General features: G+C 39.9%; 1 protein-coding gene across 1 annotated transcript in view; it reads right to left on the reverse strand.

The window, feature by feature from the left end:
• Positions 1–18712, reverse strand: part of LOC140487858 (BICD family-like cargo adapter 1) — a 93280-nt gene that overhangs the window by 54709 nt on the left and 19859 nt on the right. Inside the window, exon 5 of the mRNA XM_072587206.1 lies at positions 14220–14435. Within this exon, the coding sequence (XP_072443307.1) occupies positions 14220–14435 (216 nt within the window). The remainder of the gene's footprint in view (positions 1–14219; positions 14436–18712) is intronic.

The raw sequence follows: 18712 nt of genomic DNA on the forward strand, positions 1-18712 counted from the left end.
TGTGGGCGTTTGCACTCCCTTTTTGATTTTCTCAAAAACCTTCTCCTCTGCTTTTGGCTGCACTTCAGTCCCACGCTCCTGATCTTCGGGCACCCGGTACGGAGGAGGGAGGGCAGGTCCGAAGACCTCCTCGTGGGTCTGCTCCTGGGCCTGGCCAAACTGGCCATCAACAGGTCCAGGCAGCAGGCCGTGGAGGGGATCGTTAGGGCCGACTGCCTGCCCCTTTTCCGGGGTTACGTTAGAGCCCGGGTGTCCTTGGAGAAGGAGCACGCGGTGTCCACCAACACCCTGGAGTTGTTCAGGGAGAGGTGGGCGCCGCAGGGAGTGGAGTGCATCATTTCTCCCTCCAACTCTATTTTGATTTAGTCCCTACCCTCCCCTTCACTGTTTTTGATCACACAGCATTGCTCCTTGATGTGAAGGGCAGTGCTTGTCACTGGCCACTCGGGTGTTTTTAAAGAAAAAACACAAAAAAAATTTAAAAAATAAACCAGAGTCTCTGGGATTCTCCTCACTCAAGGGATTGGCTCTGAACTAGCTGGTCAGAGTCCATGTATTGTGCACAAGTAAATAAAGGGTGACTTGGTGACAGAATACTGGCCTCCAAAGAGATCTCTCAGTAACTCCACTATATTGTGTGCTTTGGAGAATAGCTGGGAGAAGTCAAAATGAATTTGAGAGCACTGTAACATACTGGTTTGGTTCGATGAATGGACTTTCAAGAACACATAGTGAATGAGGGAATGCTTGGGTGAAATTCAGAAGTAGAGGGGAACTGGATTAATACCTTAGTCTTGTTTAGTTTACAGAGCTTGCTTTTTGAATTTTTAATGTAAAGTTTGTTTTGTTTAAAAATGCCAAATTTTGCAGCATCATTATTTCAGTTCATTAATCACTAAAAGTTTGAATTTCACTAATTGTTAATGAACTCGATGAGATCGAAACGAAGGTATATCACCCAGTTCTTTTTGGTAAATTTTTATGCTCAAAGTAAAAAGCACTAGTAATGGGAAATGGACTATATTCTATTTCGGCACCATCTTAGTTTCAGATACCTTTAGGTTTGGTACATCAATATTAAATTAAAAGCTATTTTTGGTACGTAAGTTAGCTTGCTGAGCTTGAAGGTATATTTTCAGACGTTTCGTACCATACTTGGTAACATCATCAGAGCGTGTCTCTAGTGAAGTGCTAGTGCTATGTCCCACCTCTCTATTTATAGGTCTTGGTTTCTTAAGATGGATGATGTCATTTCCAGTTCTTTCTTTTTAAAGGGAAGGTAGGTAGAGTCTAAATCGATATTAAAGCTAATTTGCTTGAACCACGTGATTTATCTCTAGTCTTGGTCAACCAAAACCCTCCACACAAATATAACACTTCCAATGTTTTCGTGCGGTCTAAATGAGACCAATATATTGGCAGCCCTAATGCTCACCAGAACTTCCCAAGTCCAGTGCACATCCCAACCCTTTACTTAGTTTGTGTCGGTCCAAGTAGGGGAATGCAGTGCACTGACACATTCCAGTGCTTCATGAGCTGCTCTCAGATGCTGCAAGGCAGTTGGGCTAAGATGAACAAAGGAATGATGAGGGAAGGAATCTGTTGCATTTACTTTTTCATTCACTCATGGGCTGCTAGTGTTGCATTTAATGCCCATCCATCATTGTTCTTGAGGAGGTGGCATTGAACTGCTGCAGTCTGTGCCCTGTAGGTCGACTCACAATGTCATTTAGGAAGGGAGTTCCAGGATTTTGACCCAATGACTGAAAGAAGATTGGTTTTATTTTCAAAGTCAGGATGGTGAGTGGCTTGGAGGGAAACTTGCAAGCGACAGTATTCTGATGACCATGTCATTCTCGATGGAAGTGGTTATGGGATTGGAAGGTTTTAACAATTAAAGTTTTGGAAGAGGTTATACTGGGGAATGTGTCTGAGGACATTAGAAAGATGAAATAGTGCCTAGGACATATAGTGGTTTAGTAGACCAGTTCTTTGTTGTTCTTTGTTCCATAACGTGCTCTGGTTCTTCATGGAAGACAATATTACATCCAGGTTTCTATAGGCATGGGATTTCAATCATATTCTCAGGCTCCCATCCCACCTCCCAGTAAATGTTAGCACCTATGGATCAACCTTACAGATACTGCTCAAATTTATTAATAACTGCAGATGAGCATCACTGTTCCGAGCTGGAAGTAGACCGGGGGAGAAGATAACCAATAATCCACACTGAGAATCAAAGAAAGTATTACTGAGTAGGACTCCATTTTCAGAACTTTGCAATTTCCAAACGGGAGAGCTCATTGGAGTGATGGCTGTCCCGAGTATCAACATAACATGTATCTGCGTCTACTTACCAGAAGGTTGAAGCAATGAAGGCCTGGAGGATGGTTTACCATTTCAAATTATGCAGGCCTGAAATTTTTGTGTACCAGTATAGCCTCACCCATTCTTTATTTTGGATTTTTATTTATAGATTAAAAAAAGAGAAAGATAAATAAGAGAGAGAGAGAGAGAAGAGGGAGAGAGAGAGAAGAGGGAGAGAGAGAGAAGAGGGAGAGAGAGAGAAGAGGGAGAGAGAGAGAAGAGGGAGAGAGAGAGGGGGAGAGAGGGAGGGAGATATAAAGAGATATAAGAGAAATAGAATCCCCACAGTGTGCAAACAAGCATCAAACCAACAAGTCCACACTGAATGTCCGAAGAACATCCCACCCAGACTCACTCCTTCTGCCCAATCCTCATAATCCTGCATTTCCTATGGCTAATCCATCTAATCTACACATCCCTGAACACTATGGGCAATTTAGCATGGCCAATCCGCCTATTCTGCACATCTTTGGATTGCGGGAGGAAACCAGTGCACCCGAAGGAAACCCATGCGGACACAGGGAGCATGGGCAAACTCCACACAGGCAGTCGCCTGAGTCTGGAATCGAACCCAGGTCTCTGGCGCTGTGAGGCCACAGTGCTCACTACTGAGCCACCGTGCCGCCCAGCCTGTATTCTGGGAAATCTCAAACTTTGACAGGTTTTAAACATTTACATGGGCAGTGAAGCACTGGCAAGAGGCAGAACTGTGCAAAACCACACATGAGAAACTCAAAGCCCACAATATACAGTGGCAAATATCTCTCCTCCAGAGAGACCCACAATCTACAGGATAACCACAGGCTGCAAAGTGTGACTCAGCACCTAATTGTCACTGGGCTACAACACCTTTTCCTTGGATTTTTGAGCTACAATTCACATGTGCTTGGAAACAATGTGAGCAGCATCCAGTTACCACGTCATATTCATGACCGAAGTGTGGCCACAAGCAGCTCTTGTTGCAAGCTGGTCTTTCCTGTGCTGCCAGTGTTCTCTGCACTCAGCAGGGAGCAGTGAGGCAAAAAAACTGAAGAATGCACATGATCAGGGCACACTTCCATTTTTTTGGGTACAGTTCCTATTAAAAAGGGGAAGCTGCAGCAATGTACTGCAAACTTGTGGATAATTCCATTGGTGCACCGTGGGTCCAGGAGAACAGCACAGCAGATCAGGGAAAGGTTTCCCCACCTTCATGATGCTACCTTGGTCAAAGAGGTAGCAGGCCAGAAATTCCTGCCAAGTGGGCAGGAAATCATCTGAATGACAAGAGAGCAAAGATGGTTAATGCCTAGAGTTTGGCTCCTAGAAACAGCAAGAATTCTGAAAACACTTCAAAATGACCTCATTTCTGATGTCAATAAATGAATATATATCACTCACTAAATGCCAAGTGTTCAAACGCACTTTACCCTCATCAATCACCCAACAGCATAGATTGACATTCAGGCTCTGCCTGACATCCTTAAACAACAATTCAACACACAATTTCCAATCATGCCAGCCCTACTGATCACCACACATCTCAACCAACGTACAGCTATTACACCATGCACAATATCCCAAGCATACTGACTATCAGTCACTAGATGATTCAATTACTACTAAATAATTGCACCATATACCATCAAGCTCTTTCACAAATTAACACATGAAACCTTAATTCAAAAATGCTCTGGTAGAAAATAAGAAAACTCTCAACATAGCTAACCTATTAACAAGATTTGAAGAAAGACTGGTAAAGGTGAAGAGAGACATCTGAAAACTAAGACCCTGAAAGTAGTTTATATTTCTCCTTGGTAATGCACTTACAGATACTATGGAACTCTGACTAAGCATTACTGGAGATGGGGTATGGTGAGGTAGGAGCAAGTGTGAAATATTGTGAAATCCACCCTCTGAGTTGGAACAAAGTGCTTGTCCTTCAGATCTGATAAATCACAGTTAGGGGTAAATCAGAACAATAATTGTGAAGGACAGAATGTAAATACATACACTATATAAGATCTACACATCCTTGAGCAGGGAAAAGTTGTTGAACATGGCAATTAATTTTTTGCTTGCCATTAGATTTTTAAAAATTCACTAATGCTAATTAAGGAGTTAAAAGCCAGATTCACTTTCTGATATCCTATATAAGAGATACAGTAGGGACATTTAAGCAACTCTTGGATGATAGTACAATGAAGGGTACTTAGGTTAGTTTTATCTTAAGAGTAGGATAACAGGTCGGCACAACATCGAGGGCTGAAGGCCCTGTACTGTGCTGCACTGTTCTATCGAAATTTGAAGGCTAGACGTAACCAAGAAACACATTCCAAATATAACTGGATGTGAACTTTGTTTAGATACATATCCGAGTGGCAGCAGGTCATTTAAACATAACAGCAGTTATTCACACTGAACAAAGTCCTTGTAATTATTCTGAAATTATAGGTGGGCATTGCTGAAAACAATGAATTTCCCTGGAACCTTTGAAAGGCATTACATTGAAATTCAGAAGAATATTAATTGAGGTGAATGAGGCAAATACTTAATAGGAAGAGAGAATGAAGCACCACTACAGTGCAGGTTTGAATTTCGTGGCCTAGTTTTTGCTGTAAAATTAATGGCGAGGCCAACAGTACTTACTGCTACCAAAAACATAACAAACGTGGCAGCAACTACCAACGATCATATATGTAGTTAAACACAGAAATCAAGAAGTTCCCGTCTGGGTTGACCATGTCTCTCAAAGTATTGTGTGGCATCCATATTTTGCCCAGAATCCCACCACTAACACATATGGAACACATGAAACAATGTTCCAGAAAATAGAGAACTTGTCCATTCTTTGCCAGTGGTTTTTCTTAAAACAATACAGAGAGCATAGTATCAAATTTAAAATAAACACTTGGTCTAGCATCAAATACCAATTGTAAAAGACAACTGCAAACTTCTACTAACGCTGGTCTGCAGAATTTCCTCATTTCACTTCTGAAAAATTTGGCTCTACATTTTAACAATGTGTCTTTGTCCAAGGTTTCCTTAGCAGTAGAAATAGTTTCTTTCTAGCCATTTTTCTTAATATCAAATCATCCCACTCTCTCCTCACTTTGGTAGGAAAAAAGAAAGGCAGAATACTTTTTTAAAAATGGAGAGAGATTGGGAAATACTGGTGCCCAAAGGACAAGGTGTCCTTGTTCACAAGCTACAATAAGCTAGTATGCAGGTGCAGCAAGGAATTAGGAAGGCAATGCATATGTTGGCCTTCATCACAAAGGGATTTGAGTACAGGACCAAAGCGTATACAGTGTATACAGCATTGGTAAGACCATATCCTCAGTACTGTGTACAGTTTTGGTCTCTTTGTCTCAGAAAGGACATACTTGCCATAGTGGTAAGCTAGCAATTGTTTGCCAGACCAACTCTGGGAAGACAGGCTTGTCTTATGAGGAAAGATTGAAAAAGCAGGGTCTGTATTCTCCAAGGTTTAGAGGAATGAGTTTACATCACGCAATGAGGTCATTAAGCCAAATTTACAAAACTCTTACAGGATGGGATACAATGGATGTGGATAGGATATTTCCCCAGCTGAGGAATCCAGACCTGGATAAATAACCTCAGAATAAGGGGCAGATCATTTAAGACTGAAGAGGAGGAAGAATTCTTTCACTGGAAGGATGGTAAATCTTTGGAAAGTTCCCTGCTCCAGGGAAATGTAGAAGCATAGTTATTGAGTAGGTTCAAGACAGAAAGAGAGATTTCAGGACACTAAATGTTTCCAGGGATTACAGTAGTTGAACCAATGCTTGACTTCTCCACATGCTTAATCTCGACATATAAAAGGTAAAAATTCATACAGATTTTCATTTTTTTCAGAACATTTTAGTGATCCCTGGATATGAACATCCAAATATTTTTGGCCTTTCATTGTTTGCTGCCTTTAATCATTGAGAATATGCTCTGGTCTAAACTTGTTAGGTCGAAAATGTCTGACCTCATATTTGCTTCCATTAAAATCCATTTGCCAAGGTTTAATCAATTGATTTAATCTGGCAGTAACTTTGTATTTTTACAGTTTATAATGCTACCCATCACTGCATAATTAGTCCAAAGATGTGCAGCTAAGGTAGATTGGCCATACTAAATTGCCCAGAGTGTCCGGAGATGTGCAACCTAGATGGATTAGACATAGAAAATGCAGGAGTACTGGAATATATTGGGGGAGGTGGGATGTTCTTCAGAGGGTTGGTGGACTTGATGGGCCAAATGGCCTACTTCCACACTGTAGTAATTTTATGATTCTAAAATACCTGGACGAATAGTTTTCTATCCCAGCACCTAACTTGTTAATAAATGTAATAAACAGTTAAGGTCCAACACAGATATTTATGAGGTGGCATCGGTTATAATCTTGCATTTATTTATTTACAGAATGTGGTGTTGCTGGCTAGCTCAATATTTGCTGTCGATCTCTAATTGTCCTTGAGAAGTGGGTAGCTGCCTTGTTGAATCACCGCAGTCTGCGCGTATACACACATTGCTGTTTGGAAAGGAATTACAGGAGCTTGGCCTGCAACAGTAAAGGAAGATTGATGTCGATCTAAGTGTGGATGGTGTGTGACAGAGGGAAACTTGTAGTCACAGTTGTGTTGTAACAGCAGATTTTGTGCACAGTGAGGACTAACGAATGTAACAACTTTGTAACAAAAATAGAAATTGCTGGAAAAGCTCATGGGGTCTAGCAGAGAAACCAGAGTTAAGACTTCAGGCTCAGTGACCCTTCCTCAGAACAGAGCACAGTTTGGAGGAAGGGTGAACTGGAGCCGAAACATTAACTCTGATTTCTCTGCTCAGATGATGCCAGACCTGCTGAGTTTTTCCAGCAATTTCCGATTTCCAGCATCCGTAGTTCTATTGGTTTTAATAACTTTGTAATTGGGTTTTTGATATTAATTCAGTGTTAAATGTTGGCCAGGAAACACAGAAAAACCACTCCTCAATCCCTTGAAAATAATGGAGTGGAAATGATTTACAACCAGCTAAGATGGCAAAAAGGCTCTCAGTTCAAATCTTATCTTAGAGCCAGCATTTCTGAAACTACAGCACTGAGCATTGTGATCAACTGCAAACAGATATATCTGCCTACATTTTATTAAATAACAGCACTTTTACACCGTTCAAGGAGTTAGCAAAGTCTAACAGCTGTAGTCAAAATATAAGCATATTTCTGCTATTTATTCACATTTACTGTTTGAGGAATTTGTTTGGCCAGTCTAAAATGAGTGCTACAAGGTGCATTGAAACTTCGTTCTCACTGAAGAACATAAAAGACGGAAGGATTTTGCAAATTTTGAAGTTTTAGTTTGAACCCCATGTTAATGTGGATGGAATGTGTTCAAACTTAGAACTTGGGGAAAGGGAGACTATTGCACTGTAGCAGAATCCAGAGAGTTTGGACAACTGCAAGATGATCTTATCAGAGGCAGGAATATCGTCATGATCCCCACAGAAAGTGTATCATAGTCCCACTATTCCCAGAGACATAACAACAGTTAAAGATTTAATTAGACTACTCAAAGTCCTCAAACTTCCTGTGTGATGAACACAAGTTAACTCAGACACTGGCCAGGTTGATGTACTTAACAAGAAACTCCCAGTTTTGTTTTTACAAAGGAATCAGTTATAACCACAGACAAGCAACATATGAAATATCAATGTATGACTCTACCCCTTAGACCACTGCACATACATGCAGACAGATAGCAAAGGAATTGTGGGTATGGTGATAACGAAGATTATCAGATTAACCATGATCTCACAGAACGGCAGAACAGAATCAATGATCCAGATGAACTATTTCTGGTTATACAAGCACCTTATGATCTTAGTCACTTGGTCTTGGTTAGAGGCAACAGCTTCAAAGTCAAACAGTGAACAAGAATAGCTAACTTCCAATTCTTTGTTACTTCTCCACAAGGAGAGAGAGAGATGCTGTCCTTTTTAGGTCGTGGAAGTTTCTCCCTGTTGTATTGTTCCCACAAAGGCTGTCCACCTGCCAAAGAACCAGACTGCTGTTGTCGTGCTGATGACTGCTGACCCACACAACTATCCAGTTTGAAAACAATCAATCAACAGTCTGTCTTTGGGCAAAGTTGCACCAAACTCTCACCACAGTGCAGATGAATCTCCAGCATCACTCCTTCCTGCTTGGTCAAAGTGTAAAGACAACTCAGAATGAGTTCTAGTAACTGGTTTAAAAATGCAACACATCTCTCCATAGACTCCTCAGTTTCTAGCAGTATCCCTTTTGATTAGATTAGATTCGATTCCCTACAGTGTGGAGACAGGCCCTTTGGCCCAACAGGTCCACACCAACCCTCCAAAGAGTAACCCACCCAGACCCATTTCTCTCTGACTAATGCATTTAAAACTATGGACAATTTAGCATGGCCAATTCACCTAACCTGTATATCTTTGCAATGTGGGATGAAACCGAAGCACCTGGAGGAAACCCACGCAGACACAGGGAGAATGTGCAAACTCCACACAGACAGTTGCCTGAGGCTGGAATTGAACCTGAGGCAGCAGTGCTAACCACTGAGCCACTGTGCTCATTTGGTCTGGTCATTACAATGTCTCAATTGGACAGTGTTTCTGCCATCGTTGCACATCTGCTGAGAGAGATATTTACACCGAAGAAAGTGATCTATAAGAGCAGGACTCATCAGGATTCATCAGGATCTCTCACACTTCAATCAAGTCATCCCTCCCTCTTCTAAACCACAGTGGCAACAGGCCTAGCCTTCCCCAACCTATCTTCAGAAAACATAATACAGCTTCCAGATGGTAACTCAGAATGAAGTCAAACAGCATGAAAACAGTTTCTTTGGTCCAATCAGTCCATGCCAAACATAATTCCACCTGCCTGCTCCTGGCCTATATCACTCCAAACGTTCCCTATCAAATACTTAACCAAATGTCTTTTAAAACGTGTACCCACCTCTACCACCTCCTCAGGAATTTCATTCCACACACAGTGTTAAAAATGCCCCTCATTTCTTTTTAAAATCTCTCCCCTCCCATCTTAAAGTGTGCCCCTAGTCTTGAAATCCCCTATCTTATACAAAAGACAATTACCTTTAGCCTTATACCTCCTCAAAAAGAAGACTGAAACTATATGATGGAATGATACTTACACAAAAAGGACAAATTGAGAGCCCAGCACCATTGGAATAATGGAGGTGTGGAATTCTAGAAAGTAGGCATTAAACAATCTCCACTCACTTTTTGGAGATGCCAGTGTTGGACTGGGGCATACAAAGTTAAAAATCACACAACCCCAGGTTATAGTCCAACAGGTTTATTTGGAAGCACTAGCTTATGGAGCAGTGTTTCCAAATAAACCTGTTGGACTATAACCTGGGGTTGTGTGATTTTTGACTTTGTCTACTCACTTTGGCTGAAGTTTAAAACTTGGACTTGTAACTCTGAATATGCCAAAAGGGATGTGTGGTGTTTGCAGACCACTAAGCTCTTGACGGTTTAACTGATGCTAAAAAATTATATTAAATGTTTTTACAGGTCTTGGATACTTTCCTGACAAATTTAACCTTCAAGTAGGCGAGAGTATGAAAGCCAACTCAGCATCTAGCTCAAAGTCCAACCTAAAAGACGAGAGAAAAGCTGGAAAAGAGCAATCAAAAAAATCGCTTATCGTGCTTTCCTTTATTGGTCAGAGTATTGAGTAAAGGAGTTGGGTGGTCATGTTGCAGCTGTGCAGAACATTGGTTTGGCCACTTTTAGAATATTGTGTGTAATTCTGGTCTCCCACCCATTGGATGGATGTTGTGAAACTTGAAAGGGTTCAGAAAAGATTTACAAGGATGTTGCCAGAGTTGGAGGGTTTGAGCTATAGGGAGAGGCTGAATAGGCTGGGGCTGTTTTCCCTGGAGAGGCGGCTGAGGGGTGACATGAAAGTGGTTTATAAAATCATGAAGGGCATAGATAGTGTAAATAGACAAGGTATTTTCCTTGGGTTGAGGGGCTACTTAACTAGAGGCATAGGTTCAGGGTGGGGGGGATTTAAAAGGGACCTAATGGGCGACTCTTTTTATGCAAACGGTGGTGCGTGTATGCGTGTATGGAATGAGCTGCCAGAAAAAGTGGTGGAGGCTGGTACAATTACAGCATTTAAAAGGCAACTGGATGGGTATATGAATAGGAAGGGTTTGGAGGGAAACAGGCCAAGTGCTGGCAAATGGGACTTGATTAATTTAAGATTTCTGGTCAGCATAGACAAGTTGGACTGAAGGGTCTGTTTCCATGATGTGCTTCTCTATGATGTTCTGCATGCTGCAGACTGGATTGGCAGCAGAGAGAAAACCTGGAAAACAGGCTAAGCATAGAACCAAAGAATCTCAGTAAAGCTTTGAATAGATGTCACTATTGCATGCTTACAATTGAAGAAATCTTGCCATAACTTTCCTAGGCAAAGGTCTTTACGACCCTAAATGGAACAGATGGTTATTGGCAAGTGAAAGTAAATTAAAGCAGCAGTTTCCTAACAATTCAGAAGATGCAGATGGTTGCACATGCCTTTTGGTGTTTCCACCCTTCCAGAAGTTATGTAGATAGTGGAAGCTTTTGTGGATGATCAGCTAGTTAATGTGTGTAGAGACACAATGGCAGAATCCACCCAGGTTACAATCAGAATCTAGAGTGACTGTGCAACAATACTATGGCTTTAAGAGGCAAATTTATCCTTTTTTTTAAAAAGAATGAAGAAAGGTTGAGGTTGTGCTAGGCAGTCTGCTCTAAAGGCAATAAAGTAAATAACTTGTGAGGACTTAGGGTTTTTGTTTATACTTGGAACAGTAGAAGCAGCCTAAATTAGTGAGGTCACACACCCACAGAATCAGGATTTTTTTTAAAAAAAGTTCTGGCTTTCAGCAGTTGCTGGATGTGGAAACTTTTATTACTCTCTCTGGTACAGCTAAAAATTGGTGATCACTTCCTGCTGCTAGAATTGCATTCAACACAATCTATTTTTCTGAATTTACCTTTGCCAAGGGTGTGTTTATGGGATGTTACTATATTGGAACAGTTACTTTGCAATTGTTAATGTATATTATTTTGTTAAGATTTAGATAGAGTTACAGTTAAGCCAATTCTTTTATTTTTATTTTGTCTGTATTTTAAATATAGGGTATGAATAAAACTTATTTTATTTCAAGCCTGGCAGTTTGACCAATCAAATTGCATACGGAACACAACCTTTACAATAAGAAAAAGTTAAGGTCTAGACTATCTTAATATGTCTTGAGGGGTTTTGGTCCAGTCCATAACAACTGCAAGGGAGAAAGGTCACCAATAAACCTGAAGCCAAAGAATAAAAAGATAGAATTGAAAATGCCTAACATCAAGTGCATTGGTCATTTCTGATAGAAAAAAAACTTCATCCAAATCATGATGAAATGACAGCCATAGCAGAAATGCACATAGGAATAGAGCAACAATCTAGGCAAAGTTCTCATCTAATTTATCATCAGTGTGAACCTCTCCTCAAACTCACTGCTAAGGATGCACTTTTTGGCATAGAGAAAGAAGCTACTTTCACTAGAATCTAACAAGTGACGACAATGTTAGTGCCAGGGTACTACAATTCCAATGATGACAACACTTTGCGGTGTGATGCAAACACAAGGGCAGGACTAGGAGCAACCCTCATGCAGCAAGCGCTACTAGTTGCACTTGCATCCATCATATTAATACAATCTGAATGCCAATATACTCAGATTGAGAAACTTTGCCTGGTCAATGCTTTTGTTTTTAAACAACTTAGTCAATACCTGTTGGGGAGAGACAAAAAGTGACAGTGATGTCTAGCCACAACACAATTAAAACATCTTCCTCAGACCACTTCTATTTGGTCCAACGCATCTGTAAAACATATTATTTTGTTTGTAAAGATACCATTTAGATGTGACATCCACTCAACTCTCAGTGCTTTAGGTGCAGCTTATAGCAGCCACTAAACCCAGATCATTTAAAACATGGAACATACAAGGGACAATGAAACCAAAATAATTAGAGCCAAATAATGGCAGCAAATAGCAAGGCAACAGTGAGCTTTAAGAGTTTGATTTCCAGGTGTAGTCTACTCTGAGAAAACTGGAGAAATTTAGCCAGCTTTCATTGCTGACCTGAATTTGGAATGAACGAAATCTCTTATTCTGCATCAGACTAAATATAGCACACAGCTATCAAACTGATGTTTGTAAGCATCAACCTCTTTCCCACCTTCTCTTTCCCAAATGGGTTGACAGCCCTTTATGGTCTTTGATTTAATCTGGTCCTACAATAACAGATGCAACATGCACAGTTAAATTCACCTATTTCGCACTCAGAGCCAGACTGGATGCTAACCAAGACTATCAGCAGCAGCTCTCCTCCACTGATATAGGAGGAGCAGTACTTTACATTGTTGTGATCTATCAATGACAATGTGACTAACCAGAAATAACCTTTTTGATTAGAATAAAAAGATACTGCAGATCTGTAAGAAAACCATTACAGAAGAGAGCATGGTTCAGATGTTGTGGATTCCTTCAGAAATTTCTCAAGAATTTCAGTCATGAGGTGTTTTAAAGACTGCACTGCATTTCTTAATTTGTGACATGATGGATTCAGAGCCAGCAATAAATTTTAAAAATCTGATATTTATATTATTCATGCGCTGCACCAAATAGTAGGGGTATGTAAGTTTACAGCCTACAATTCTCTCCAGTTGAGCTACTAATCTCAGTTTTGTCACTATAAGGTGAGAAAGGAGGGACCAAAATAGTAAGGCTATAAGAATTGGATTGTATTGAGCAGTAAATTAAAACGCAAGGAAAACATGCCAATAGTGATTAGTCACAGGGATTTAACAAATTAAGGTTCATATCAAAAACATTAGCCAGTCTTTCAGACACTGACTTCCAATAATTACTGTGTCAATGACAGATTTCACGTAATCACAGATATTGCTTTATGTCTATTCTTAAATCATGGCATACTGCTTCCATTTCAGTGAAATGCATGCCTGTGTCTCTATATTGGTACATCCATTTTGCAGAGCTAATGGGTACATAGCAGGGGTATCAGTGCATGTTGGAAATAGAATTACACCAAGCATGAAATAAACACCACCTGATTTTGAGACAGCTACAGGAATAACCCAGCCCCTTCAATGTCAGTTTTGTTTCTGTGTGAGCCTATTTGCCATTTACAGAGAGCAGCCGAAAACAGTGATCACTGATAACATGCCTGTACATTCAATGACTCAGCCATTTTATAACCTGCGACTTAATTGAGTAGTCCTGCTTCCATGGTAACAGCAAATACAACAGTCCATCTGTGTAGGATTCAAATCTTCTTAATCCCTTCCAAATTAAATATTCTACACAATGCTAAAAGCAGGTTTCTTCAAATTGAAATGCTTCCTACAATGTTAGCACAATATTCTACAATCTCAATTTATTCTCTTCATATCACTATCTCAACAGCAAGTCCCTTGCCAACACAAATTTGATAGTTTGCTGATGCACAAACATATACTCATTAACAAGGCCCATCCCCAGCATTCAACCTCTACAATTCCAGGTATACCACTGTGCCTTGGCCAAGAACTGTCCTGCTTAACACTCGGTCAATAATTGCATCCCCAAATATGGTCAGAGATATGCACCTCTTCCAGTCACCACATACCCACAAAATCTTAATAGAATAGTCAGAATGTTATATTTGTAATGAAGGAAATTTAACCTCATGTCAGAAATTGATGGAGCAGCTTAAACTTCTGCTTAAATCTATCACAAGGCACAACTTACCCTGGTGAGTTGTTCTAGGAGGCGTTGGTTCTGTTCAGAGAGTTCCCTTAATGCTCTTACTTTCTCCTTGTTTGCCTCACGTAACTGGACTTGATGCCTTTCTAATTCATCTTGAAGCTGCTTCAGATCACTCTCCAGCTCAGCAACACGGCCTTCCCACTCTCCCTCACGGTTCTCGAATCGTCTTCGCAATTCGTGCTTCTCTTGTTCCAGATGCTGGCGGGAGAAAGGAAATCACATTACCTCTGACAGCAGAAAAACATCAGCTTTCTTTAAAAATACAAAAGAGGATTTTATAGAAAACAAACTTGGAACTTTAACTGGAAAAATATATACCAGGTGTAACTCGTACACCAGGTTTTAGTGACAACTCAAACTTCAGGTTAGCGAAGAAAAAAGCAATTCCTTCAAATATTGATTTGAAGATTTTGTTGAGTCAGTTGGTTTGGTTTGGTCCAGAGATAGTTTTGCAAGTTGCTGGCAACTATTTAAATCAGCTAATTAACTTGGCAGAGTGTTTCAGGAGCTGTCATTCTCCCCATATTAATCAGCTGATTGTTTCCTTTAGTAATATTTGTAAACTTTTGAAAATCTTGCAATAGTGAGCTAAATCATGACCTGAATTTATACAATGTCCCTCAATGTATTCAAGCGATCAACTTTATCAAATGCTGAAAACAGGCTGAAAGAGTGGGGAGGAAAAATTTTATTTGTCGTTGTCACATTAGGTGTCATGTGACTTTTGTCAAGAGTCATTCTGTATTGTATTAGGGGTAGATTTCAGATTGTAATGATTCAATAATGGTATTCCCCGAAAAGATGAGCATGGATGCGAATGTCAGCAACATGTTCAAGAACTTTCTGGATGAAAGAAAATTTGGAGATGGAATGATAAGGTCAGACAGGGCACATAGAGAGATGGTAGATAAACCGAAGATAACTCGGTAAGGGGTGTTGGTGGGGGTGGGGGGTTAAGAAAGTGTAGTATTTAACTTGATATGAAGTTTATCTTGAAGGAAGTGAGGGGAAAGGCTGAAATAGCTCTTCAAACAATCTTTACCCCAATGAGGAAGACATCCATCAGCTCCTCGCATGTTGTATTCGAGTGTGAAGGGGTTAAGAAGAGCAATTTAAGGTAACAGCATAAATTGGAGAATAGACAGGGTCAACTTTGCACTTTTGGCATTCAAGAACGTGACCGAATAGTGTTTTGCATGATCCAGCCAGACATGGCATGATTGGCTCATCTGCTCATGTCTGCTATATCCATTCAAGATTGCATTCTCTTTCATTTAGGAAGGAAAGATGAGGACCTTAACAGGGTGGCCAGAGTGAGACAGACGGGAACTAAGGTATCAGAAGTGGAGTTGATGGGATGATTGAGCATATGGGTAGTTGCAAAACTGTTGTCGCCAGCTAGGATTTTGCCATTGCAGCTTAATGATTTGTGCAGCTTAACATTGGCAGAGGTACTGTGATGGACAGACAGCTAAGTGCAGATGGGAGTTTGAAACAGTTGGTGGGGAGTTTGGGATGTGAAAAACAACAGTTTCCTTTCCCAGAAGATGTTGAGGCTCATATGATTAGAAGACAGATAGATGAAAATGGTAAGGGAGCCCTTGAAAGTGATCAGAAATAGTTTTATTGCAATCAGTGCTCAGAGATGATTTACCACAGAAAGAGGAGCACTTTTCTTTAGCTTAACACAGAAGCTGATCCTGCAAATGGAGAATCTGACAATAAACAGGGAAACTTTGTGATATTTGTTGGAATTAAACCTGATTTATTTGTTGACTGGGATCAGTTTTGTTTCATGTATTCTTGATGCTCTGACTCTCAGACCTCCTTTAAGGGCTAACGATGGGGGCTAAACTAGTGCAATTGGCTGAGACTGGAGACAGTGAATGGCTTCAGTACTGACTTGGGCATTGAAAGCATGAATCAATGCACTTTTCAGGTTAACAGTAATGGTGGCACACTAACTAATAAAGAACCAGTGAAGAGAGATTAGCAAGTTTAATATAGGGTGAGAATCTAAGGGACGGATGGGCAGAGAGATAGTTTGGTAAATGGTCAGAAACAGCTTTATTGCTCACAGAACGCTCAGAGGTGTTCATGCCAATTGAGGTGCTAAGGTTACAGAGTTGGATGGAGAATTCCTTTGAATAGAATTAAATGAAGGCAGAAAGTGAGTGAAGATGGACAACATTAAAGTTGAAAGTACTGACAAGTAGTTGATCATGGGCTCAGAGAAGAAATCTTAGTACAAACCTTCCAGAGAGGAGATACAGAAAGGGCTGCCAGACATAGGATAGGATTTGCAACTGGATACAGCTGATCTGGAGAAATTTTGGATCTTTGTGAAACATTTCATGCTAATCACAATGGTGGCTAATATCACAGGTCTCTGCTCAACCTAGGTTTTGAGTGTATGCTGCGGTAGATTGCTTCTTCACCACAGCATATAATTCAGTTAACACATGGTAAAATAAATGATTGTAGTCAAAGTGAAAATAATTATTTGAAAATTACCATATACTGTTAAATCTTCAAGCACTAAACACACTACCATTTTCAGACAAAATTGTTCAAGGGCTCAGATGCAGAAGAGTCAAAACATATGGCAAACTAAAGATCAAACATGCCCAGGAGCACCTCACAATATGACACCCACACAATGCAGAGAAACTTTGTCAATATCCCAAAATCATATAAGTCTCCCGCTCCCTTCCCCTTTTTCATTTTACACATCCTGTGATCTCATTTTTGAACAGAATTAAAAAATACTTACACCACAAGTGAGTCGCAAAAATTAATCATATTGTCTGAGCAAATCCCTCCGTTTTTGAAAAATGAAACTAACTACCCAAATTCCCATTTGGGGATTTCCACTATAGTAGTCAGACAGGGAATAGGGCAAGTGCTTCAACCCACGACATTATGTACCCGGAACTCTATTTATTGTGTAGACCTTTATGAAATTGTGTGAATACTCTTTCTCAGCACCTGCCCAAAAATATATGCAGCTGGACAGTGATGTTGGATACAACGAAAATTAGATTCATTTGCTATTATTGTTCAATAATGGCTTATCACATCAAGGGTAGACCAGTTGCCACTTTATAAAAAATGTCACTAACGATTGAATAAATTCACAATCTAATAAAGATTCTGCTACCTGACACACCTTCTCCAACTATGACAGTAAATGTGAAAGAACCATACTTGAAATTAGTCAAAATGGAGAAACAAAGAAAGGGACATTTCTGAACACATCTCAAATTTGACCTAAACTGATTTTATACCCAGAATACAAATACAGAGTAAGCAATATTTCAGTCTATTTTGTGAGAGATAACTCACTGCAAACCACAATATTCCTATTCTTTTAGCAAGATAGGGATCACCCAATGTAAGGCAAACAACATCCTTTCCTGTTCAGCACTAAAACATGCACTCATTCAGTATCTGAGTAGTTGTATCATTTGTATACCTAGGCCTGAGTTTAGAAGGTTGCTTTGCAGTAGCTTTGCTTCATTGATCATACCAAGAATTAACATTCCTCCCAATTCCTTGTCACATCTCCAATGCAAATCTGCACTCCCCTTTGTTTACAACTGGGATACAGGATTAGTTTAGAAGAACATCATGGTCGGTACAGACGTAGTGGGCTGAAGGGCTATTCTGTTCTACGTCACTTCCAATCCCTAATGTCAGTGTAAGCCACATTAAAAGACTGCTACAAGCAGCAAAGACAGCAAAAATAAACTTGCATTTCTGGTAATAAAAATTTCATTTCAACAACTTGTAAGCTAAATTGGGTTAATTTTGTAATATGCTGCAACATAACTACAAATGCAAGGAATGGTAGAAATAGGCTGAGTGATCTACATCAATTTTTAATCCTGTCTGTTCTACTGAAATCAGTGCTGTGGAGGAAGGGTGATATTTATTAGTCCAAATATGATTGTGTCATTGGAGTCTAAATTAAATTAGTCAGATTAAGTTATCAGTTAACTACACAAGACAAATAATCGATCCTAAAAGAGTTGAAGTTTTAATCAGGGACAGAGGTCACGAACTGAAATGGCAGAAGTGCAGAAAGGTCAGATATGGGGAAGCAGTAAAACAGTTCGATAAATAAAATCAGCAAACTGTAAAAATGAGGATTTAATATAAGTTGAAGTTTTTTTTGATAAAAGTTGGAAATCTTAATAAAAGGCCTGAACCCCATTATATTGGATCCACAAACGCTCAAACATGAACAATTATGTACACAAATCAATAGCAATATGATTATCTCAAGATTAGGCTTTGAAGGTCTAAATATGATAGGATCAGCATTTCCGACGTTTTCAGATTCCAGAAAGAACGTGTGAGCTGTTGATGTTAATTTGAATACATCAGGATGCATGGGACAGAATGTGCAAAACTCTACATGTAGAACTTAGGAGAAACAAGCAAGAAATGCTCAAAGGAGTAATGATATCAAA

Source organism: Chiloscyllium punctatum, chromosome 17, assembly GCF_047496795.1.
Source record: "Chiloscyllium punctatum isolate Juve2018m chromosome 17, sChiPun1.3, whole genome shotgun sequence".
Classification (NCBI taxonomy): Eukaryota; Metazoa; Chordata; class Chondrichthyes; order Orectolobiformes; family Hemiscylliidae; genus Chiloscyllium; species Chiloscyllium punctatum.